This window comes from Antechinus flavipes, chromosome 2 (genome assembly GCF_016432865.1).
Source record: "Antechinus flavipes isolate AdamAnt ecotype Samford, QLD, Australia chromosome 2, AdamAnt_v2, whole genome shotgun sequence".
NCBI lineage: Eukaryota > Metazoa > Chordata > Mammalia > Dasyuromorphia > Dasyuridae > Antechinus > Antechinus flavipes.
In genome coordinates, this window is record NC_067399.1 from 209175767 (window position 1) to 209202005 (window position 26239).

Genomic DNA, 26239 nt, shown 5'->3' on the forward strand with positions numbered 1-26239 from the left:
CAGAGAACACACGGATACTTTATTGCTCACCTTTCATACAAAGCACACCTTCAGCCATTTTCTTTCACAGCTTGACAATGTTTATGTACACAAAAACCCAGCAAGAAGCATCATGTGGATTTCAGTAAAGAATAATGTAAAAACATCAACTCAGCCAGGCTTTTATTTCTGCAGCAATAATAAAGGGCCTCCTCCACTAGGCAACATCCATCATCTTCCTACTTGGTAGTGCATTTCTTCAATTACAAAAAAACAAAACAAAAACAAAACAAAAAGGCACCTGCCCAAAACAAACTATCTCGTATTTGCTGAGCCAGTGGTATTAACTCGTGCATAAGACAAATTTCAGTTTGCTGATCCTTCTAGTCAACTTCAAGTAAAAATAAGGTTGTAGGAGGAAATTGTTTTGGATGGATGCAAGTCAGTTTGAATTGCTATATTTAACTATATGCCTACATACTAGAAGTTCACAACTTAGCTTGATTTAATGATCTTTGCAGATTTTGGCCATTTTCAAGGTCTTTAGAGTTGAGCAAATGATAGTTTTTAATTAACAGAAGATAAGGCTACTGAATGTGCTATATGCAGAAGAGCTCATATAATAGAAACATACTTGTTACTTTCATAGGGAAGTAAATGTGTATAATCTCACTCTGAATATAAAAGGCCAATTATAAAGAGCGGAACTGTACTTAGAAAATATGCACCAGAAGCAAAATAAAGAAAAAGAAATTATCAACATAAAGAAATTGGGTTTCCTAATGAAAAATCTATAAAGAATCTAGAAGAATGCTTATTCTAAGAACTGCATACTAAAACCACTGCTGGCATTTTCCAAGTAATTTCTTCAAAACATTATGCATGTTCTGATTGTAATATTGGTCTAATCATTAAACATACTTGGCTATTTATGTGTTGTTGTTTTGTTGTTTTTTTGATAAATTTTGGTGAAAAGTATGCATTTCTCAAATAAAGAGCATTAGCTAAATAAATCCATTGTTTAAAAACCAGAATTGCATATCAATCTATAATTTCATGTTTAAAGCAGGAGTTTCTGGCCATATATGGTCTCATATTAGTTCAACTAGATATTTATCAGGCCTCTAAAATGAAGTTTCTATTACTTGAGCTCTGCTGAAATGTAATCTTTAGTAGCCTCAACTAGAATACTGTCTTCCTTGTCCAAATCCAGAATGATTATACTGATAACCTCCATGCTGGAAATGTTGCTCAAATTGACCCCCCTGATTATAATTCTGGCCCCCTCTTGCTCCCCAGCCTCCACCTTGACCTCCACGACCTCTACCTCCTCGACCACCCCTCCCTCCTCGACCACCACCACCTCGTTCACCATGATGCCCACCACCATCTTGGTATCTATTGTCCTGTTGGTAGCCACCACCCTGATATCCACTTCCTGTATATGAAGATGATTGAAAGCCACCATAACCACCTCCTTGGTAGCCACCACTGCCACCATGGTAGCCACCTGTTTGGAAACCTGAATCTCGATAACCACCATCTTGATAGCCACCTCCTCCTCCACTCCCTCCATCTGTCCAGCCTCCTTGATGTTTATTTCCTCTTCCACCCCCTCGACCTCCATGGTCATAACTACCACGTCCACCTCTTCCTCCTCCTTGTTCGTGACCTCCTCGTCCTCCATATGACTGTTCGTGACCTCCTCGTCCTCCATATGACTGTTCATGACCCCCTCGTCCTCCGTATGACTGTTCATGACCTCCTCGTCCTCCGTATGAATGTTCATGACCCCCTCGTCCTCCACCATATGATTGTTCATAACTCCCTCGTCCTCCTCCTCTGCCTGTTTGCTGTTGAGGTCCATCCTGTCTTTTCTGCCATGGTGGCATCTCTGGGGGGGGAGGTTCAATTTCATTGGGTCTGCCACCTCTGTCAGGTACCCTGCCCATTAACACCTAAAAAATAAAACATTATTGTAAAACTATTCTCATAAGTTATTTCACAAACAGAAAGCAGCTATTAAGAAAAATAATCAATATATTCTTTCATGGCTATCTTCACCATACTATCTCTTAAAATCTTGAGATTGAAATTCACCACAATAATAGCTTACACATAGTGCTTTAAGACTATGCAAAGTGTTTAAGTGTATATTTTCTTTGATCCTTGTAATAACACTATCAAGTAAGTGGTATTATGATCACAATTTTATAGAGAAGAAAACCTAAATTGAGAAAAGTTAGGTAAAATGTGTTGAGGTGAGTTTTCAACTCAAAACTCAAGTTCTCTTAACACCTAGCTCAATGTTTTCCTATTCACCATGATGATAGACCTCATATCTCATAAGCAGAATGAATAACTGAGTTCTAAAGTGATAGTATCAGAACTCATGTGAAATAAGGTACAGGGGAGTTAGAGAAGGCGTTTGGTTAAGTTTATCATCATGATGGGAAACTAGTTTGTTGACTGTATGGGATGAAGTAGAATGGCCCACAGTCTCTTGTTAAGTATTTCCAAGGAAAAAAAATTATCTTATAATTTTTCTAAATCACTATTTTTCTGACAAATGCTAATTTTTTTTCCTGATAAAGATTCTTTATAAACTTTCTCACATGCAAAGAAAATAATTGATTGGTTCAACAATCCATATAGGAGAAACTAAATGGAAAAAGATTTTTTTTTGGGGGGGGAGGACGGAGAGAGTGGTATAGATGAAGAGAATTGATCTTGTAATAAGGAGGATCAGAGTTCAATTACTATTTCTGAAAATATGATACTGAACAAATCACTTAATCTGTGCCTCAGTATCTCTATTTATAAAATGGGGATAATACAAGATTACTGAATATCTCAGAGAGTTGTTTTTGAAGACTTCTTTGTAAACTTCAAAACTACCAAGAAAATGTGAACTTTTAAATTGACCAGATTAAGATATGTAGCATTGGATAGGCCAATTATTGAGTTAGTGTGTAAGTACATATATCTTGGGCAAATGTGGTCCAGAATTAAATAGAAAGAACAGAATAAAGTAGATTGCAAATAAGAAACTGCATTACTTTCAATGAATCTAAGATACTCCCTGAAACAAAAAGCTCTCTTTTAAAAAGCAATGTTCCCCCAGTTATGTTATGTTGTTAAAAATCATGGATCATCATAATTTCTAGAGAATTAATATTCTAAGTGACTCAGACAGAAAGATGAAAAGATGTTATGTTAGGAAAAATTAGAAGACAGATTTACAAACTTAGAGTTAGAAGATACCTTAGAGACCATATAGTATACTTCTTATCCCCATTTTATACATAAGGAAATTGAGGCCTAAGAATCAAACAATTTGCTTAAAGCCATATAAGATATTAAGTGGTGAAACTGTGATTATAACCCATAATAGCTTATTTAAAATCCAATGCTTTTTCTCATCTACTATTTCAGACTACATGCAGTGCTATCATCAATGATCAATTATGTGTAAGTCATAGCAAATACAGATATCACCCAAAAATATATATAACTGGAAAAGTAGGAGGGATATAGATAGCTGAGGTGTGCACTAGTATCTACATCATGTTAAAACAACAGAGGAAAGTCTCCATTACACTCATAAATTCTTCATTAAGGATTTAGGAAGGACATTTATAAGAGACATATAGGGTGAGAATATGAGAAAGAGTTGTGATACATATCACTGGTCCTCATACAGATGAAATCACAGATATAAAGCATAAAACAACTTTAAAAAGGAAATTACTTATAATGGAAATGCTAAAATGACTCATGATAGCATCTTCTTTTTGACAGGAATTCTATCCGTCAATCAATCCTTCACAATAAAATTTTCACAACAGCAAGGCCATAAAAATCAATAAAATTGTCAAGTTTTTTCAAAATACAAAAAACTATTTCCACATTTTATAAATTGTTGATTAAAAACAGGAATCACTCAATTTTTGAAATCTTTATAATACATTTTAAGGAAAAGACTAATGACCAAAAAAGATGATTTACATTAATAATTTATTTTGAGGCAAAAATCAAATCTAAAACAAATACCTTACCTTATTGATGGCACAGGCAGTTTTTTCTCTAATAGATCCACTGCTTGTCCTTAAAATCTTTGAAAGATCCTGCCGAGCAGCCAAGAGATGAGCAACAGAAATAGTACTTTTAGCAGATAAGAGTGTACGTTTTGGTTGGTAGACCTTTGCTAATTTTTCTGTTTGACTCTGTTGAAAGAAAAGAAAGAAGACAAACATTTTCAAAATCAAAGCAATACCAAAGAACCTCATTATTTAAAAAAAAAAAATAGTTACACATGTCCAAAAAAGCATAAGAATTAAACTATGAAACTTTTTCAGGGTAAGATTGGTAGGCAATTGAAGGAATAGCACAGAGTCACAGAATGATTCTCAGATCTCATTCAGATTCTCAGTTGGAATCTCTCATTTTATAATTGAGAAAAGCAGATATAAGCAGGTTTTAAGAAAGCACAAAGGTAAAGTGACTTTCCCAAAATTATATTGGGAAAATAGGGAAAGGAATGCCTTTCTTGGAATTGAGTGGCTGCAGCCTGAATTAAGAGAACAAATAAAAACCAAAATCTAGGCAGGGTGTCAGAAGACCAAAACATATGAGCTAAGATAAGACAAGTTCTACATTAATGATAATGTATATAAGTATGGGGAAGCCTAACAATAAATGATAATGCTATCGTGTTTTAATGTTCACAAAGAACTTCATACATTTTTTCCATTTATGTTTCAAAAAAAAAAACCCTATGAGGTAAATACAACAATTATTATTATCCTTACTTTGCATATGAGGATACAAAATCACAAAGGTTAAGTGATCTGCCCTGCCCTTGGTCATACAGACAATAAATTAATCCTAAAGCAGGATTTCTAACTAGGTCTGGTTTCATGTCCAGTATTCTACTATACCACAGTTGTTTCTCACATGATATTAGGAAGCCAAAATGCAAGGAGTAGCAAGGCTTATTAAATGCCTGATTCAACCTGATTCCCTTAAATTTTGGCCTATTTCCACTCCTTACATTTCTGAATGCAAATGTGCTTATGATAATGTCCAATACACCTAATCCTTATTCACATCTCCTAGGTTACCCTTGGTAGCATGTCTGTCCCCATAATGGTTCCCTAGATGTCAAAGATTAGTGAATGGTAATGGTGGAAAGCCTCTGTCAATTCCAGGTCACTGCCTGCTGTTGGCTTCCATGACTTCTTTTGGGGAAACAGGGAGGGATATTTAGATCTGCCTTTCTCCTAGGAACTAGAGATAAAGCTATTCACTCTGTGACTTATACATAATCAAATAGCAGATTATTTCTACTTATCCATTCAGATAAGAGTAGTGGTAGACAACTTAAAGAATATAATTCCAAACTGATATAAACCCATATAACAAAAATTAGAGGAATTCCAAGTAAAGAGAAAGAAGGTTCTCTTCAGCTGAGAGGCCACAAACAAATTACTTCAGCACTAGGGAAATGACATTCTACCTTTTTTTTTCAGTTTCCTAACATGGCTGCTGATGATACACAATTTGTGTTATAAGAGTCTGGTTCCTTAGGACTATAAGAGCAATGTAACTGGGCTCATGTACAATGAGGTTTTCGCTTCTAATATAATGTGCTGCCATTCAGTTTAGGTGGCCTAAATTCTCCTAGACAGTAAGTCTGAAGGTACTACAACATACATAAATGAAGAGAGACCATGGTATGGAGAACTCTATGTATCTTTCTAAGGCAGCCTATTCACCTTGATGCTATGTAGTAGGTCATAACATCAGAAATAACATAGCACATTTGATTTGAAAAGTGTCTGTCTAGGAATAATTATCCTGCAGAAACATGAATAGTTACTTGAAGGGCAGTGAATGGAATAGTCCAGAAATGAAATAATTTGGAGACATCATCTTGAGAGACTATGAGAAAGGCTGTGGAACCAGAAAATTTCCCTTTAAAAAGAAGAGGGTAGTCAGCCAGTAGACATCAACATGAAGATAGCATCACTGTCTTAGAAATAGGGAAGATGTAACAAAATCTAATAATTCTACCTGTCGGTAAAAAGAGAATTGACAGAAATTGTGATTTTTGTCTGAACACATCCTAATACAAATGGCCATACCAACATACTAATTGCAATCAAAACTACAAAAAGGATAAACAACTATGTACAACATTTTATTTTTGAACAGAACCCTGTGGTTATATTGTGTTACACTGACAAAATCTATAGTGCGAAAGATGGAATATTACCCATCAAGGTTTTTTTTTTTTACATTGACCACTTAAAAACAAATTATCCAATTACATGTAAAACAATTAATATATTTGTTTTTAAAACTTTGAGTTCCAGATTCTCTCCCTTCCTCCTCACCCCCCAACTCCCATGAAGAAGGCATATGACTTCTTGCAAAATACTTCCATAAAAGTCATGTTGTAAAAGAAAACAACCCCCATGCTTTCCCAAAAAACCCTCGAGAAAAATAAAGTTTAAAAAATATATATTTCGATCTGTTTTCAGACACAAATAGAATTTCTGATTTCTCTAGGTATGGACAGCGATTTTTATCCTAAGTTCTTCAGAGTAGTCCTGGATCACTGTATTGCTGAAAAAAGCAAAATCATTTACAACTGTATACAGTACATCTCACTTTGCTTGAGTCCATGAAAAACTTTCCATCCTGCTCATCATTTTTTAAGGAACAATGATATTTTATCATATGATTTAGTCAGTCATTCCCCAATTGATGGGCTTCTCTATAATTTCCAATTCTTTGCCCAGAAAAGAGAGCTGTATAAATATTTTTGTATATATAGGTCTTTGTCCTTTTTTTAAAATCTCTTTTGGGATTCATGCCTAGTGGTGTTGATTGTTAGTTAAAGTATACGCATGATTTTATACTTTGGCCATAGTTCATATCTTTTGATCATTAATTGGGGAATGGCTTTTTTTTTAAATAAATTTGACTCAGTTCCCTATTAGTCATTCATTAGAGAAACTTGCTTCAAAATTCTTTCGCCAATTACAATTGCTGACTGTATTTTCTCCCTATTTATTCTATTCCCTCTAATTTCACCCTGACTCTCCTAAAAAGTGTTTTGTGACTAATCACCTCCCTCATCCAATATGCTCTCTCTTCTATTACCCTCCTCTCTTCTCATATCCTCTTCTCCTTCTACTTTCCTGTAGATGAGATTGATTTTTATACCTATATTGAATGTTTTATGTTATTTCCTCTTTGAACCACTTCACTCATTTCCCTTCTCCCTCTTCCACTCCACTGTAAAAGTTTTCTTTTGCCTCTTTTATGGCAGATAATTTATACCATTCCACTCTCTCTATCCCATTCTCCTAATACATCCCTCTCACCCCTTAATTTTATCTTTTTTAGATATTACCCCTTCATATTCAACTCACATGCGTCCTCTTTTTTTATACATATTCCATCTAACTGCCATAAAAATGAGACCGTTATTATGAGTTACAAGTATCATCCTCCCAAGTAGGAATATAAATAGATAAACCTTAAATCCCTGATGATATCCCTTTCTTGATTACCTCCTTATGCTTCTCCCAAGTCCTATATTTGAAAATTGAGTTTTCGATTTACCTCTAGACTTTTCATCACAAATGCTCAAAAATCCTTCATTTCACTGAATGTCTATCTTTTCCCCTGAAAGATCATACTAAAATTTGCTGGGTAGATGATTCTTGGTTGTAATCTTAGCTCCATTTCTCTCCAGAATATCATGTTACAAGTCCTCCAGATAATTTAATGTAAAAACTGCTAAATCTTGTTTTATCCTGACTATAGCCCCACAATATTAAAATTTTTTTTTCTAGATGTTTGCAATATTTTCTCCTTCACTTGGGAATTCCAGAATTAGGTTATAATATCCCTAGAAGTTTTCATTTTTGGATTTTGTTTAAGAGATGATCAGTGGATTCTTTTAATTTCTATTTTACCCATTGGTTCTAGAATATCAGGAAAGTTTTACTTGATAATTTCTTGAAAGATGGTGTCTAGGTTCTTTTTTTGATTATGGTTTTCAAGTTGATCAATAATTTTTATATTATTTCTCCTGGATCTATTTCCTAGGTCAGTTGTTTTTCCAATGAAATATTTCACTACCTTTTTTTTTTTTTATTCTTTTGGTTTTGTTTTATTGTATCTTGACTTCTTATAAAGTCATTAGCTTCATTTGCTCAATTCTAATTTTCAAGGAATTATATTTTCCTCAGTGTGCTTTTGTACTTCTTTTTCCATTTGGCAATTTTATTAAAGCATTCTTTTCATTAGCTTTTCCCTTTTGCATCGTTCTCAATTCTCTTCCTAATTTTTCCTCTATCTCTCTTACTTGATTTTCAAAACCCTTCTTGAGCTCTTCCATAGCCTGAGACCAAGTTTTAATTCTTTTTGGAGGGGAGGATTTCGATATAGAAGCTTTGACTTTGCTATCTTCTTCTGAGTGTGTGTTTTGATTTTCCTTTTCACTGTCATAACTTTTTATGGTCAAAACCTTTCTTCTGTTGCTTGCTCATTTTTCCAGCTCATTATTCAACTTTTAAAATCTTTTTGCGCAGTTGTTTTCAGTGATCCTTCGGGGACCTGACCACAAGCACTTTTTTCTGTCCTGGAACTTGAAAAGTGCCTCCTGCCCCTCTGTAACTGTAAGATTTAGTGTGCTAAAGCAACAGAGTCCTTTCTTATAGTATAGATACCTCCTGTGAGCTGAGGCCTCTAGAAACTTGAAGTTGTTGCTGCCACCCCCACCCACCTCTGTTTTGCAGGTTTCTGAAGGCTCTCTCACTCTACTGACCAATCTGTTCTGCTGACCTTCCAAGTCATCTTTGGTGTCTGGACTGAGAGGTCTAGAAACCACAAGTACTGCCAGTGATTCAGAGATTTCTTGGCCTGTTCCTGTTTTGTGGGAGCTGGAGCCAGGGTCAGGACTGTGCTTGCACAGATTGTGCACTAGATTCTCACACTGGTGCCACAGACCTTTCCTGCTGACCTCCTAAGTTGTTTTCTGCTGAAAAATGTTCCATTCCAACTTTGTATGTTCTTACACTCTAAAATTTGTTTAGAGTCATGACTTAAAAGGAATTTGGAAGGGTTTGGGGGAGAGACTAGAAAATCCCTGCCTTTATTCTGCCATCTTGGCTCTACTTTTATCCATTAAATCTTGACTGGGAGGGGCATAAAAAAGTAGTCTATTTAGGACAAAATCTACTTGGCATATGTGTTAGGGATTCCTAACTGGGAGATACTTGGGCCTGATAATATGAATCCATCAGCAGGGTTAGGGGTAAGGAAAGATGGAAGGAGGGACAGGGGAAGGGAAGAATTCTAACTGATTAAGAATTAGTGACCTCAAAATTAATAGCCTAGATCACTTGTCAAGGTGATTAATCTATCTATCAGATGTCCCAATTTTAGTTTTCACTCTAGTATATCTTTCCATAGACTGTACTATATGGGAACATAGATGATAACAAAATTGAACTGAATATTTAGTGGATTTGACATTTATTAAGTTCCTTGATGGTTCCAAGGTTTGGTGGTGCAATGGATGGAGTGCCAGATCTAAAGACAAGAAGATCAAATTCAAACCTTACCTCAGACACACAGATGGCTGTGTGACCCTGGGCAAGTCATTTAACTACTGTTTGCTTCATTTGAGAATTTGGATGAAAATAACAGCATCTACCTTCTAGGTTTATGAGAATCAAATGAGACCATAATTGTAAAGTGCTTATTAGTATAATGCCTTGGTACATAGTTGTTATTTTTGATGTTACTATATAAATATTAGCTATTATTATTATGGTCTCAATGGACAATAGAAACACTGTGTCCTTTTCTTATAACCCTGCATAGCTAAAATGCCTAAAGTTTATTACACACAGCTCCTTCCACAAACTACGTAATTCTTAAGCCCACTCAGCTTTGGGATTCTACTGTGGGATTTAGTGAACTTGACTGGTCAGTGAATGAATGAAAAATCACCTAATCTACTATGTATGGCTAGCTCTGAATCATGCTTCATATCCCATCCATTCAACCATTGGACACCAGGACCTACCCACAGTGGAATCTTTGCACTTCTATCTTGCTATCATGCACACACATCCCAACTGCCTTACCCCCATTCTCCACCTCTTACTTTGATAACAGTAATTAAAATGTTTTGTCATTGCCACCAAAAAGGGTATGAAAATATACTATTCTATGGTTAGATTAATAATCCATATGCCTACCTAGATCAAAACTTTCTTCTATGGCCACCATTTCTTTATATGAGTTATATCTTTCTATTAGACTACAAACTTCTTAGGAGCAATGACTATTTTCTTTTTCTTTTTTGTATACTTAAGGCCTAATGTAATTTAATAATGTTCATTTGTTAATGAGCTGGATAACAGATATAAATGTTCAGTTCTGAGTCATATACAATAATATGGCAATGGACTCAAGTTTCCACATTGAGTTACTGTTACTGGGTATCTGGATAGTTAAAAAATTAGGACCAGGGTGAACCAACTTTTAAGAACGTTAAATGTATCTGCCAAATCTAGTTTTCACAGAAAAGCTTTGGGGGGCATTTCAGGCAATAAATGAAAGGAATTAATTATCAAGGGAAAACCTTGCAAAACAAAGAAAAATTTGGAGATCTTCTGAGAAGGTGTGCGTGGTGGCAGAGGTGTAGGAGGTGGTGGTAATAGAGTAATGCTTAAGATCTATTCTGTGCTGCAAAATTCTACCTGCTCCTCAATTAGAATTTCTCCAATTTGCCAAAGAGTTGGTCCTGATGTAGGTAGCAGAATATGACTTGGACTAATCTAACATGGTATGCAGAAGTTCCAGAAGCAGAAAAGTATAATATAGAGACAAATGACCAACCAACTCACCTAGTAATTCTTGAAATACTGAATCTGTTAACCTTTGAAAAACTGCCAGGATGCTCAAATCACAATATCTAATATTCATACAGATGTCATTGGATCCAGAAAGCAAACTTCCACTGAGCATTTAGTTTTAAGTAGTTAATATGGAAAGGATTGCTATCCCATCCCATCACTGAAATTAAATAAACACACGTTGAAAAATAACACTGCAGTATGGTGGCCATATATACTTGGGCTAATTAATTGCAGTCATAGCCAAAATCTTCAAAACCTGACCTTTTAACACAGGGCAAGTTCTGACACAGAGTACAGAAAGGTATCATCATGAAGTGGATTTCTTTGACAAAGAGAGCTGAGTTTCAATTGATAAATGATGGAGAGAAGCAGCTACACCCAAAGAAAGAACACTGGGAAACAAATGTGAACTATCTGCATTTTTGTTTTTCTTCCCGGGTTATTTTTACCTTCTGAATCCAATTCTCCCTGTGCAACAAGAGAACTGTTCAGTTCTACAAACAGATATTGTATCTAGGATATACTGTAACATATCTAACATATATAGGACTGCTTGCCATCTAGGGGAGGGGGTGGAGGGAAGGAGGGGAAAAATCGGAACAGAAATGAGTGCAAGGGATAATGTTGTAAAAAAAATTACCCTGGCATGGATTCTGTCAATATAAAGTTATTATAAAATAAAATAAAATAAAATATTAATTAAAAAAATAAATTAAAAAAAAAAAAAAGAAAGGTATCATCATGATTTCTGATATGAGGATCCATAATCTCTCTGAGAAAGACAGAAAATCCATTGGTTATTTGCAAAAAAGAAAGGAAGAATCAAATGCCTCTCTAAGCTCTTATAGGAATCCCTTTTCCCAAGTTGTCCTAAAGCCAGCCTGACCTGTTTGACAGGAAGCCATAAAGTAAAATCTTGGTCAACTCTGTGGGAAATCTCTGCTAAATATAGAGATCCTTGAAGAAACTGTTATGGAAAAGAATCCTGCAAAGTTCTTAGTTGGCCTGACACAGCAAAATGAGAAATTCCAGGTACTATCCAGGGCCAGGGCCACTTCTAAGACTTGCCTAAAGTAAGAGTTTGTAGCACCTAGAGGCTCACAAATATCTTGCCAAGTTGCTAGGTTTTTAGAGGTATGTGATGATAAATAACACAACTCTAATCTCTGAAGTTCATTACTGGGACTTGAAGTTTGGAAAGCAGATTTGCCACTACAATTGTAAGCAGTGTGGCCCTGGAGTCAGATAATTCTTAATGTGAGCTAATGTGTGAGAGACCTAATATGAAACAGCAATAAAACATCTCCTTGGCAGAAGTAAATGCAATCTTCACTTAGTGTTGAGAAGGCAGGAACAACTTGAGAGGGAAGCAATTGAAAAACAAAAAAGTAAGGCCAGATTGTAAACATGTATACATGGAGATGCAAAGGCTGAAATGAGATGGTAGACCAGTAACTAGGCTGGGTGTCCATATCATATTAAAAAGCCAAAGTTTTAAGGAGTCAAATAGAACTGACTTTTTGTATGACTTGGCCTGTTTTCCCAGCGCTTTGGTCATTTTTATTGCAACTGCTTGTATTTTCTGCCCCCTGCTGGTATTAATGTACTGGCATGGTCATGAGCAGGGCTTGCTAAGCCTTTTTTCTACTTAGCTGCTCTCATTAAGCCATGATAATGTACACATACACACATAACTTCTTATATTATCTCACCTTAAAATAATAAGGATAATAATGAAGAGTCTATTTTACCAATATTTTTGGTCCAATTTTAAAATGTAAGCAATATTTCCTTTCCAAATTAATACATTAAACGTAAGCAAATCATTGAAGTGCTGCCTGATGGTTTATCTTCAAGTCCTAGATCTAATCATTTTCTCTTTTGATTTAACAACAAATCACACTATAATCCAAGTATGCAATTACATTGATTTGTATAAAATAACAAATTAGGAATGTTAAACTTTAGTATAAGGGAGAATAGTTCCAAATAGATAAGGAGTCTTCAAATTTTCAGATCATAGAAAGAATCACCAAAGTAAAAAATAATCTAAAATTCTATCACAAAGAATTAGGGTTCTCACTACTCCATCAACAAACATTTATGAATTGCCAGGCACTATGCTAAATACTAGAAATAAAAAAAAAAGGGGGGGGGGCAATCCTTGCTCAATCCTTGCTAATGGGAGAGACAAAGAATAAAAATGGAAAAACCAACCATATGCAGAAATATAGGAAATAATTAAAAGAGGTAAGGCACTAGAAATAAAAAGGATTAGGAAATATTTCCTATAGAAAGTGGGATTCTAGTCAAATTTATCCCAGAGAAAGAGTTGAAATGGTCAGGTAAAAGCTTTCCCCATCCCAAGGCTAAATTTTACAATTTCTTATTTCACAATTTGTTCAAATGATATGAATATTTTTATTTTTAATTCCTTCTCTGACAGATTTCTCAGAAGATATTTCAAAGCACCAAAACCTCATGTATACAGAACATATAAAAAGGCAAAACTATATTTGAAACTACTCATTCATTTTATCATGAATTCTTAAGCAAATGGCTTGTTAAGAAATTAACTAACCATGTTCTGATATGAGACACAAATCGACACTTTAGAATTATTTTCCTTCCTCCATTTTAAGTTTTTTCCATTCCAAAGCCCTACCCTGACTCATTGTGGTAGGAAGAAGGACATGGATTCTTGAAGCATATACCAGATGCACAAGCTTTAGAATATGTAAACTTCCTTTAAAAGCTTCAGTTTATATATAACCCATATGTGTCTTTGGATGAAAGTTTAGAAAAACTCAACACCAAAACTTGCACAAACATAATTTTTTCACCTATAGAAACTCATGAAGATTACCTCCTAAGGCACAAAAGGACTGAAAGATGTATACATATCAATGACATCACATTTACTGGAAGGGCAAGTTTTGATTTCTACTACTTAAGGATGTATACATATTAATGACATCATATTTACTGAAAGGGAAACTTTTTATACAATGATAGCACATAATGGAAGAATTAAACAGAAAGGATTATTTAATACAAGCTATGAGCTTAGTATTATGTAGGGTATTTTAGAATATGAGAGAAATTTAAAGTTTGACCCACATTAAGATGATTCCATTTAAGAACAAATTCCTTTAAATATATTTAAAGTATTTAATTGCATATGATGATTCCCAACATAAAACTTATCTAGCATTAATATAGAAAGAATTCATACCAGTTAATTTTCCAGATAACAAAGATCTAATCCTTCCAGTAGTAAAATTAGTATATTTAATTTTTTTGCAAAGTTTTTTTCCCAAAATATTTATTATATCTTTCATTTTTAAAAAAAAGATTTAGCATAATTTAACCTTTTCTTGATGATTAGGCTTATCACAATGAATATTCACTATTTTACTGCAAGACAATATCATTTTTTTGTCTATGTTTTCAGTTTCCTCTCTGTTAAAAACATTACTGTCATTTGGGCCTTCTATAAAGGCATGTAAAACACTTCTAGTGTGCTTCTTTTAATCATCTATGGGCTAGGATACCAAATAACTAATCTTGATAAAAAATTCATTTCTGATAACGATAACAATAACTAATATTTGAATAATGCTTTAAGATTTGCAAAGCACTAAGAGCCAACAAAATACTGAGTAAAAGAAAGGAATAATAGGAATAAAAATTCTCATTACTAATGAGAAGCTGAGAGGTGTTATAATTGTGATCTTAAATGTGATATTACTCTAGTTAATGAAGATCATATAGCTTTATAAAAGTGTTTAAGATTTTAATATGCCTACTACCATATTTCTCAATAGATGGAACTAGTCTCTCAGGCTATGATCTTATATTTCCTTGAAACTTCTTTTAGCATAGCATAATGATAGGTTCAGATTAGTATTTTTGTTCAGTTGTGTATGGTGCTTTGTGATCCCGTTCAGGATTTTCTTTGCAAAGATACTAGTGTAATTTGCTATTTCCTTCTTTAGCTGTTTTTGGGGTAGGGAAACTTAAGGGCAAACAGAGTTAAATGACTTGCCCAGAGTCACACAGCTTAGAAGTGTCTTTCTGGGCTAGATTTGAACTTAGCTGCCCTTTCAGACTAAGTACTCAATAAATATCTGTTAAATGCAACAGAAGAAACTTCCATCCTAGAAACGACTTTTAATAATTAAAAAAGGTAAAACAAAACAAAACAAAAACAAACACCTAAAAGGATAAAATATAAAACCCTTAATTAACTCCCTAATGTTGGGCAATTCATTGAACTTTGCTGGTTTTGATTTCTTTTTTGGTAAGACATGGGAACTAGACTAGAGGATCTCCAAATTCTCTTCAAGTTCTAAAATATTATGATCCTACAAATATCCAGTAACAGCTGAACAATTAACCACATTCAGTTATGTGAAGGCATTACACATTTAAATAAAAAATAATGCAATAAATAGTAAAGGTAACTATAAGCCTGCTTCTACTGGGTTGGTTCTGTTTCAGAGGCAGAGATGATTAATGTATTAGCAAGAGTTAAGAAAATATAAATTTGGAAAAATTCATGTATGAGTAAATAATGTACTCCTAATTCAAAGTTTGGAGAATGAAAACCCTTAAATTCCACCAGATTATCTTTTCTGCAAATAAAAGCATGCTATTAACATTTTAAATGCCAATTGCTAAATTAATATTAATATAACAAATAGTTTCAAAGAAACTTCAACTGATTCATTTTTTTTTTTCTCTCTGAATAGTTCCACTACTGACTTGGAAATTTTTATTTTGAAGAGAAACAATAATAATGTAAAGAAATTGGCAATCATTCTTAGAGATCGTGTCTTCAATACTCTGTTCCTTTATAATGTCATGTGTACCTTAGCTCTGTCTGACCAGCCAAATGACTGTACGGTGACATCCAGACGTTTCACTAAAAGCTTCCTTCGAACTTCATATTCATTGGTTATGGCTTGGTTAACTGCTTCTATTTTCTCCTGGAAAAAAAAAAGTCAATTTCAATTGAAATGCTCAATTCAAATGTTAATTTTTTTTTTATTATCTTCTTGAAATAAATAGATCAACTGAAATAATTTAAATATTAATAAATTACATTATGATTAGACTTCTATTTAATTCAAAGTATAAGGTAACAGTAGCTTACATTTATATGGCAATTTATGAGAAGAGCTAGTTTCCCCAAAATTTGTGAACTGGTTACTTAGCACTGCTAAGTAACTTATCCAAAGTTATACAGCCAGTAGTGGCCAAACTTATTTCAAACATATTTCTCTTTCTCCTAATGTCCTAGTGCCTCTGTGAGGACAGATTTTGAAGAATGAAAACATTAAATTTCAAAACAATAGAAATAAAATTTGATTTTTATGTTTTGTATTAATTTATAAGCACTCTGGCTTAAAAAAAGGAACAGATAACTTATATCCTCCTATTTTGGTTTAAATATCCTATGTTGAATTGATCCTGATGAAATACTTCCAAATTATGACCTCAAATTTAAAGTCCTAATATTAGAAGGCCTAGGCAAATTAAAATTCACATAAATTTTTAGTGCACATAAATGAAAAGCTTAGTGGAAAATTTTTATTGATTTGGATACAGTACTCATTAAAACAGATATTTTAAGAAAAAAAAGTTCAAAAAAGCATGGTTTCTAATGTCAAAAACATGAAATATATCATGATTTACCAACCTCCATATTAACCCCTACATACCCAGTGAGCTGGTCCCATTGTTTTCTTCAACAAAGGCTTTCCTACATGATTAGGAGGAACTTTTGCTAATGTTTCCTTTAACTGAAATAAATAAATACAATGAGTTAAAAGATTTTCCCCATCTTCAAAATGCTTCTTCACAGATCTTTACATCAGAAGATACACAGGTAGTCATGATTAAACTAAAGATCAGTGAAGGCTCTAAGGGCAGGGGGAAATGGAGAGTGAGTTACTCTGGTTTTTGTGTCTATTTTCCTGTACAATTATCAGAGTATATGTATAACCTGTGATGTAGAAAAATTAGGGTTCATTTTTGTACTGTGAGCTACTTCTGCATTATGTTGCAGACTACAAATAGTGCTTTAAGAATAGTTATAACAATCTTTATTTTCTTCTGCTTCATAAATTAATAGTTTGTTTATATATACCAGGCTGCTATTATGAAAAACCTTACTTATAAAGTGCATTAGATACAAAAATAATTGAATTGAAAAATTTAAATGTTAACATCCAAATTATTTTTACCTGAAAGCAGGATGTAAAGGAAACAAAAGGGTTTTTTTTTTTTTTAATGAATTTTTAAATGATAGTATGTAGGGGAAAAATTTTCAAAACCTAATTCTTATTTATAATAATGAAGAGGATCGTTAAACCAAAACACTGAAAATAGGATATTGATGAATTTTTGGTTTTGAAAAAGAAATAATATTAAACTCCAATATTCACAATATAAGAGCCACAACAAAAATTACAACTTATTTTTAATAGATGAATCTAAAATTCACTAAAAAAATTTTAAAAATACTCAATTTCATTGGAAAAATTCATTGACTCATTTTAGATAAATGAACAATTCGTTTTCCTTTAACACATGGCATTTTGGTACAAAAGTCTTACTTTTTTTTCTATGCCACTGAAGAACTGGAACATGGTTATATTGGCTGGAGGTTTGGACATTCCTAGAGCAATACATATGCCCTTCAATTCTTGAAAAACCTCACTACCACCTCCTTCTTGTGCTTTTTTGGGGGGAGAATTCACACACAGCATTCTGGCAGCTTCTAGTTCTGAAATGAGGTATGCTGAAAGAAATAAAATCAAACTTCACAATGAGACAGTTATGTCAAATATGATTAAACTTTGAGTCAGAACTCTATATAACCTCCCATCTATATAAGAAATATAACCTCCTATCACTTCTTGTTGTCAATCCCTACCAAATACACAGATGCATATCAAACAATAAGGAAGACATCAAAGGTGGCAAAATTTGCTTTCATACCTTTCTATTGCCCTTTGTATGTTATTTCTTATGTCCACAAAAATTATAATCTAAAATTATCCTAAGAGTCCCAATGAATGCAAACTCTGTCTTTTAGTATGCTGAACTCGACTACATAGTAGAAGAGAAAAAAATTTTTTAAGATAAATATATAGTCATGATTAATATAGCTCTCGTTTAATTCTTTTTTAAAAATCACATTTACTTATCTATTTTTAATACACACTGCTTTATGAATCATGCTGGGAGAGGAAAAAAAACAGAAAAGAAGTAAACATAGCATCTATTGATTTATTTTCAACCACCATCGTTTTTTTTTTTTTTTTTTTTTTTTTTTTGGGATGCAGATGGCAGATGGATCACTGAACTATTAAGAAGAACCAAGTCTTTCATAGTTGATCATCATACATTCTTGCTGTAATTTTATACAATGTATTCCTGGTTCTATTTGTTTAATTCACCATCAGTTCATGTAAATCTCTCCAGGCTTTTCCAGCATCAGCTTGTTCATCATTTTTTAGAGAATAATAATATTCCATTACCCTTATACAATACAATTTGTTCAGCCATTCCCCAATTGATGAGCATCTACTCATTTTCTAATTCTTTGCTATTACAAAAAGAATTGTTGCACATGTGGGTCCTTTTCCCTCCTTGATGACTTTGTTACACTGCTAGATCAAAGGGGGTGAAAGTTTTATAGCCTTTTAGGCATAGGTCCAAATTGCTCTCCAGAATGGCTAGATCATTTCACAATTCCTCTACAATGCATTAGTGTCCCAGTTTTCCCACATCCTTTTCAACATTTATGATTATCTTTCCTGTCATCTTAGCCAATCTGAGAGGTATGAGGTGGTACCTCAGAATTGCTTTAATTTGCATTTCTCTAATCAATAAAGATTTAGAGCATTTTTTCATAACTATAAATGGTTTTAATTTCACCATCTGAAAATTGTCTATTCATATCCTTTGACTATCAATTGGGAAATGACTTATATTCTTATAAATTTGACATAGTTCTTTCTTTATATATTTTAGAAATGAAACCTTTATTAGAAATACTAACTATAAAGATTCCCCCCCCCCCAGCTTTGTACTTCCCTTTTAATCTTGTTTCTGTTGGTTTTGTTTGTGCAAAAACTTTTTCATTTAATGTAACCAAAGTTGTCCATTTTTCAGAATGTTTTCTAGTTCTTCTTTGGTCATAAATTCCTCCCTTCTCCAAAGATCTGATAGTAAATTATCCCTTTCTCTCCTATTTTGTTTATGATATCACCCTTTATTCCAAAATCAGGTATACATTTTGACCCTATTTTGGTATGGGGTCTGCCCTCCTTTAGTTCTTGAAAATTTTTTTAAAAGAGCTAATCCAAATGAACTTTTAATTGGTAGGATTTAAGGCAAAGTAAAAATTAAAAAAAAAAAAATTAGGTGAGATTTTCTTGGTCTCTTATTTCTTATCATGAAGATCTAAGTATAAGGACAATTCTTAAGCATTCAAGTGGTGTAATTGACAATGTGTCAGACATATAACCAAGAAGAATGGAATTTCAATTCTGTCTAATACATTAGCTAAGTGATTGAAGGTAAATCACTTAACCTCATTCAAACTCCCTTTCATCATCTCTAAAATGGACAATAGCACCTAACTCAATAGGGTTGCTGTGAGGATCAAAAGAGATATGTAAAGTGCTTCATTATTAAATATTAGCTATTAAATTATTATTAACTCTGAGTAGTCCTCTCCTCATCTCAGATTTGAGGGGTCAGAAGAACTGGATAAAAATCTTGAGATAACACTTTTGAAAGATTGCCAACCCTTGACGTAAAGAGAGAAAAAGCCAGTCAAATTTTTTGGGGAAAGTTCTTTAAAACTCTATGTTTAAGAATCTCTAACAAATTCATATATTGTTTTCTATACTTATTTACGAATGAGAGCACATATCATATGAAAGGGAATCTATAAATTAAAATCCATTTTCATTCATCAAATCAAGTAGTAATCTTTAGGATGGCCATGAGCAGATCTCCTCCAGATATGAGAAGATCTAAGTTATCTTCAACATTTAAGTCAATTGCCACTCTTGATATTTTGTTAACAGAACACAAATTCATTATACTAGTGTGAGAAGTAAAATTGTAAGTTTTAGTTTCCATAGTTGAAAAGTTTTAGAGTTTTAGAGTTTGCTCTCAAAGGATAACCTCTTGGACTAGTTACAGCCTATTTAATACTAAATGATAAAATTATAATAAGGTTTTTATATGGAAATCTCATACAAAATTAACCTATTCCCAAACTCACAGAAGAGTCAAAAACAGCAAAACAATACAGGACCATCAAGAGAATAGACAGAAAAATCACAAAAAGCTTTTCCCCCCCATACAAAAATTTACAATAACCAAACATGGCCCAAGAAAAGATGAGAATATGTACCTTTCTCCATTCTCTGCAGAAGTAGGTTAAAAAAAAAATCTATCTTAATTTCCAGAATAGATTTTAAGGATATTTAGTTCAATACCTATTAAGAGACCACTATATTCACTGTACTGAGCTTGGCGCTAGGAATAGAAAGATGAAAAATTATTTCATTTATACCTTAGTGAAAATTACAAAATTTTATAGCATAATAGATGTTTACATAATAATAAAATATGTATTATTAATACATAATAATAGCCTGATGCTAAGGAAAGGTTCATTATACTCTTTGTAGAGAAATTTCTAAGAGAAATGATTAAAATATCTCTTCATCCTTCTACACTGCAACTCTACCCCAAAACTTCTGGTATGAAATGAATGCATCAGAATAACCACCTCATCAAGTATTGCTGATACCCAAGATTTTACTATATGAGGTTTTGCTGTTTCAAAATCTCTGTGACTCCATTTGGGGTTTTCTTGGCAAAGCTACTGAAGTGATTTGCCATTTCATTCTCCGGCTCATGAGGAGGAAACTGAGGCAAACAGGGTTAAGTCACTTGCCCAAGATTACATAGCTAATAAGTGTCTAGAGCCAGATTTGAATTCATGAAGATGAATTTTCCTGATTCCAAGCCTAGTGCTCATCTACCTATACCTACTATATGAAGAAGCAAATGTCAAATAGTTCAGGTATATAAGTGTTGGCTGCAAAAATCCTGAATTCCAAAGAAAGAAGAGAAAACAGTGAGCAAGCTCTAGGCTAATAAATTTGAGTGATTCCTAGCAAAAATCTGGGATATATTTTTAAAAGAGTTCCAACTTAAAACAAGTTTTGGATGTTGAAAAATGGGAACTAGTGACCCAGACCAACTTCATTTCATAAGGAAGTTTATTTAATACAAATTAGTAGTCACAATAGTGACTGCCTCAACTCAACAAATACTTGATCACTATGCCTAATACGAAGAGATGCTTTATATCAGTTTAGAACATAAATTTATTTACATACAACTTCATGGAGAAAAAAAGAACACCAGATTTGAAGTCAGAAGACCTAGATTCAAATGCCAGTTCACCATTTCCTATATATGTGATGTGTAAAATGTCAATTGCCCACTGTTGTTTTATTAGATGGCCTTTAAGGTCATATTTTAACATAATAGTTTCTAATATACAATAGGTGGCAAAAAAGATGCTAGAGAAAACTCAAATCACAAGCTATGCTAGGCATTCTGTTAGATCTACATGTCAACAGATAATAAAATACCAAGAGTTATTTTACCAATTTATTTACCAAGATTATTACAATCTTATTTACCAAGAGTAAAAAGTAACAAAACAGTAATTGGAAGGTGAGGACTAAAAACCAGGAAATATCAGGAATGCCATTTTTAAAGAAGGCCTTCTTTACTTAAATGTGTTATGCCACAGTTCTCAGTTTCTAATTATCCTGACCCCAGTCCTGACTCAGTTTCTCTGCTTCTCAGTCCTGCAAAACCTCCCCTCTTTCTTTATCAGAATATTTGATAATGATAAAAGATCTTATGTTTTAGAATATCAGAATGCCTCTCCCCATCCCAAGCTACCGGAATGTTAGATATGTCTAATCAAGATGCCTCTCCCCATGTCCGGGGTTCCTCCCCACCATGCCTCTTCACCCTGTCAGAACAGGATTGTCAGAGTCCTGTTCTGCTCTCAGCACCTTGACTCCTCCCGTACCTCAGTCTACTTCCTGAGTCAGATCCATGTGTATATAGGTCATTGAGAACTCTCATTGGCTGCTGGATTCTTGGAGACCATAGTCTCATTCAGCCCTGGGACCAAACTATGGACCCAATTGGTCCCAGTAAATCTCTCCCATTTAAATTATTAAATACTTTTTAATCTCTATCTTGCCTCAGTTTCTCTGGCATTACAAATGTGTGCCTTGAATGACATTAGGAAACTTTAAAAAGAGAAAACAGGGAGGGAAAGCATTCTAGTTTTGAAACATAGACTATGTAAATGGCACAGGTATAGGAGTTGAAATATAATTTACAAGAAACAGCAAGTAGGTTAATTCGACCTATAAAGACAGAATGGGGCCAGATTCTTTATCAGAATATTTGATAATGATAAAAGATCTTATGTTTTAGAATATCAGAATGCCTCTCCTTAACTGCCCCAAAGAGGAATTTTTATTTTATTTGAAAGACAATGAAGAGCTATTAAAGCTTTTTGAATCGGGGAGTAAACTATGCAGCCAAATATGGCAAATGTGTAGCTGGAGTAAATGAGAGAGAAGTCAGTTGTAAGCAAATTAATTAAAGCTATTGCAATAGCCCAGGCAAGAACTAATTAGGCCTGAACTAGAGTAGTTAAGGTATCAATAAAGAAAAGGGAAGGAGATGAGACAATCAGACTTGGCAGCTTTGGCAAAATAATTGAAATGGATTTAAGGATAAAACTATTGAATGCTATAGTCATGTTGATCTAAGAATTGTCTATATGGAGATGACAACTGAATCCACCAAAAAGGTAAAAAAAGGAATGGGGGGAGGAGAGAGGAAGAATAAAAAGAAAGGAGGGAGAGTAGGAGAGAAAGGAGAACCTAGGACAGAGTTCTAGGGTAATCTATGCATATAGACCAAGACATAGATTATCATTTTGCAAAAGAGACTGAAATGGATTGGTCAGTCATGTAATAAGAGAATGAAGAATTAACAAAAACTTTAGTGAAAGAAAAAATTAAAACAGAAGCTATATCAAACCCAAGGATATACAGAATAGGTTTGAACTGAGGTGGTGCAATGTCATTCTAAGCATAGTAAATATCTGTACAGCTTGCCTTCCTTTCCACGCTCCTACACTGCCTCCAGGGAAGAACCCTCGTGGTTTGAGACCCAATGAAATCTGGCAAACGGATGTGACCCATTATAAATCTTTCGGTCGTCTGTCTTTTATCCATGTTGTGGTAGACACCTTTCAGGATTCACTTTTGCCATACCAGCAGCAAAAGAGACAGCCCGAATGTTCACTGAATTCCTCACGCAAGCATTTGCCATTATGTGTGCCACAAGCAATAAAAACAGACAATGGTCCAGCATACACCTCCAAACATTTTGCCCACTTTTGTGCACAGTATAAGATTTTACACACCACTGGCATACCCTTTAATCCTCAAGGACAGGCAATAGTAGAGAGGAGAAACAGAGACATTAAGACGCTGCTCCAAAAACAAAAGAAAGGGGGAGCCACAGGTAACCCTAGAGAACCTCTAAATCTAGCACTTTATACTATTAACTTCTTGATTTTTGACAAAGATGCACTGACTCCGGCAGACAGGTTTTATAACCCACCGGAAGGGCAATGTCCAGTGCGAGCAGCTCCACTATCTTTAGATAATCTATAGGTGATGTGGAGAGACCCAGAAAGTGGTGAATGGAAGGGACCAGATAGGCTAACTGCTTGGGGGAGAGGGTTTGCTTGTATCTCTACAAGTGGAGAAGGAATCAGATGGGTGCCAATGAGCTGTATTTGCCTTGTCCATCGCAGAGAGACGGAGCAGACCCTTGAAACAAAGGAGAAGACCCAAGAAACATCGGGTGGTTCTATTGCTGATTGTGCATTGAAAGAGTGTGGCAATTATGGCGTTTGACTCATGGACATAGAAAATCATTGAACTTCAAAACCCTCAGAAATCATTGGATTCTCTGAGACATTAGATTGTTGTAGGACTTTAAATCCCTCAGGAATCATTGGATTCTTTGAGACATAAGACTTGAAAGCCCTCAGGAATCACTGGATTTTTTGAGAAATGATAAGACTGTTACAGGACTTCAAAATCTGCTGGAATCATTAGATTTTTTCTTCATACTTTAGCCTCAAAATATCATCTAGAACTTTTAAAAAATATATTTATTTATTCACAAATTTTATCTATGTGCCATTATCATTTCCTGTCTTGGTCTGCAGACAGAGCCAGAGGGAGAACATCAAACCATTCTAGAATACAATGAAATAAAAATAAGAGATTTCTTCAACAGAGTCCATATAGACAAGTGGTCATACCTTGGCACAATTTCCTTGGTGAAAGCTATGATATCAGAGGGAATTGTAGTTTAAGAACTAGTTCAACCTTGATCAAGGATTGACTTAAGCATAATAATAGTCTTTTAAATCTTAAAGAACAAGTTAGCAAATGACCAATGTAATTTGAAAGGCAAGTTGATGAAAAGTTACACAAGCTGGACAACTGGCTATCATGCAAGTTGCCACTAGGGTGGTGTCTAACTAACCCACTCTCAATTAAATCGATCGTCTCTTGTGTGGCACAATGACCCCACTCTCCTAGCTCCTCTTTGTAAACTAAAAAATATACCCAGTGATAGAAGTTCTGGAAAGAGAAGCTTACTTTCCTCAGTCATTCAGACCCAAGAGACCTGTTTAGGCTTTTTCTGCTGTTTCAACTTCTTCACTTCAAGTTCACTCATATATGGTGAACAGCTGGTTTAAAATAATGGCATTACAAGATACATTAGTTTCCAAATGAACCTAAATGACATCCACTTTACTATTCCACTGTTTCATTTCTCCACTCTGGGTGAGAGAGGCTCTAGTTCCTCATATGATAGTGCTGTTGAGTTACAACACATTGTGAGTAGGGCTCATCTCAAGGAACCCCACAGAAAAAGATCTTCTAAGAGGCTTTTACGAAGCTTTTCTACCAATAGTAAGTCATTTACTATTTTCTAGTTTTTTAAAAAATATACTCTAATAATCATGTAAAAGTTACATTTATAATGCAATATAATTTATATTATATTACATTATAATTTAATTTGATAGTAATTTAAATATCTTTCAAACTTTTCTATCATAGAAAGTAATTTTATCTTATTATCCCTGGCATTTTCAAAGTAATTTAGTAGTTTAGGTAATGACTACTATGGGCCAAGTGTTTTTCCATGTCTTTAAAGTTGATTAATCCTGTAGAACAACTATTAAAACCAAAGCACTGAGATAATCTTTTCTCCATCAATCAAATGACATGCATTTTCTGAAATATTTTGTGCTCTTATATTAAATGGGGAAGGAAGACATACAGCAACTATCAAAGGGGTATTGTTTAAAAAATATTCCTAAATCTTTTTTTTTTTTTTTTTTGCTGAGGCAACTGGGGTTAACTGATTTGCCCAGGGTCACACAGCTAGGAAGGAAGAGGCCAAATTTGAACTCAGATCTTCCTGACTTCAGGGTTGGTGTTCTATCCACTGCACCACTTAGCTGCCTTACCACTTAGCTGTCCCAACCTTTTACTTTCAAATTCTGGATTTATGCTGTCACAGCCTTAACTTCTTTTATTTCCTTATACAACACTTTTCTTTTTTCTATTTAATTTCTCCGGTAAACTCTTTTTGGTTCTTTAATGGATACAAATGCACATTGCATACCAATTTTTTTAAGGGCTTTTGGTCAATTGCAATTAGTTACAATCACATAGCATTTTTTTTTTTTTTGGGACGGAGAGTAAGTGAAAGGCAAAAAGACTCAAAAACAACTCACACTCAGCACAAGAAGTTCCTCATTTTAGGATGTCAGATTTTAGCAAGCAACCTGTCTGTCGAGAAGAAATCATCTATTTCCTCATTATTAACTATGCTAGAAAAGCATTTATCTGGCTATTTTGGCAATGTCTGTGGGGATTCGCTAAAGTACAACTCTGGCATAAGAATGAACCAGGAAATGTACTACTGGAAAACTATCTGATAGAGAATGTACTTTTCTGAAGGGCTTGGAATGTAACTTTTCTTTCTATTTCCTATCAAATCATGCTAAATTAATTCAATTTACTTTGTTTTTAAAATAACTTGCAAGTTCTGCTTTTCCTTTGCAAAATTTC

The 26239-nt window shown here is 34.0% G+C and overlaps 1 protein-coding gene across 1 annotated transcript in view; it reads right to left on the reverse strand.

Annotated features, from left to right (window-relative positions):
* Window positions 1–26239, reverse strand: part of FAM98A (family with sequence similarity 98 member A) — a 48743-nt gene continuing 22504 nt past the window's right edge. The window contains exons 4-8 of the mRNA XM_051976133.1: window positions 17552–17736; window positions 16655–16735; window positions 15803–15919; window positions 4038–4205; window positions 1–1937 (exon numbers count right to left, since the gene is read on the reverse strand). Coding sequence (XP_051832093.1) covers window positions 1158–1937; window positions 4038–4205; window positions 15803–15919; window positions 16655–16735; window positions 17552–17736 — 1331 coding nt within the window. The 3' untranslated portion in view covers window positions 1–1157. The remainder of the gene's footprint in view (window positions 1938–4037; window positions 4206–15802; window positions 15920–16654; window positions 16736–17551; window positions 17737–26239) is intronic.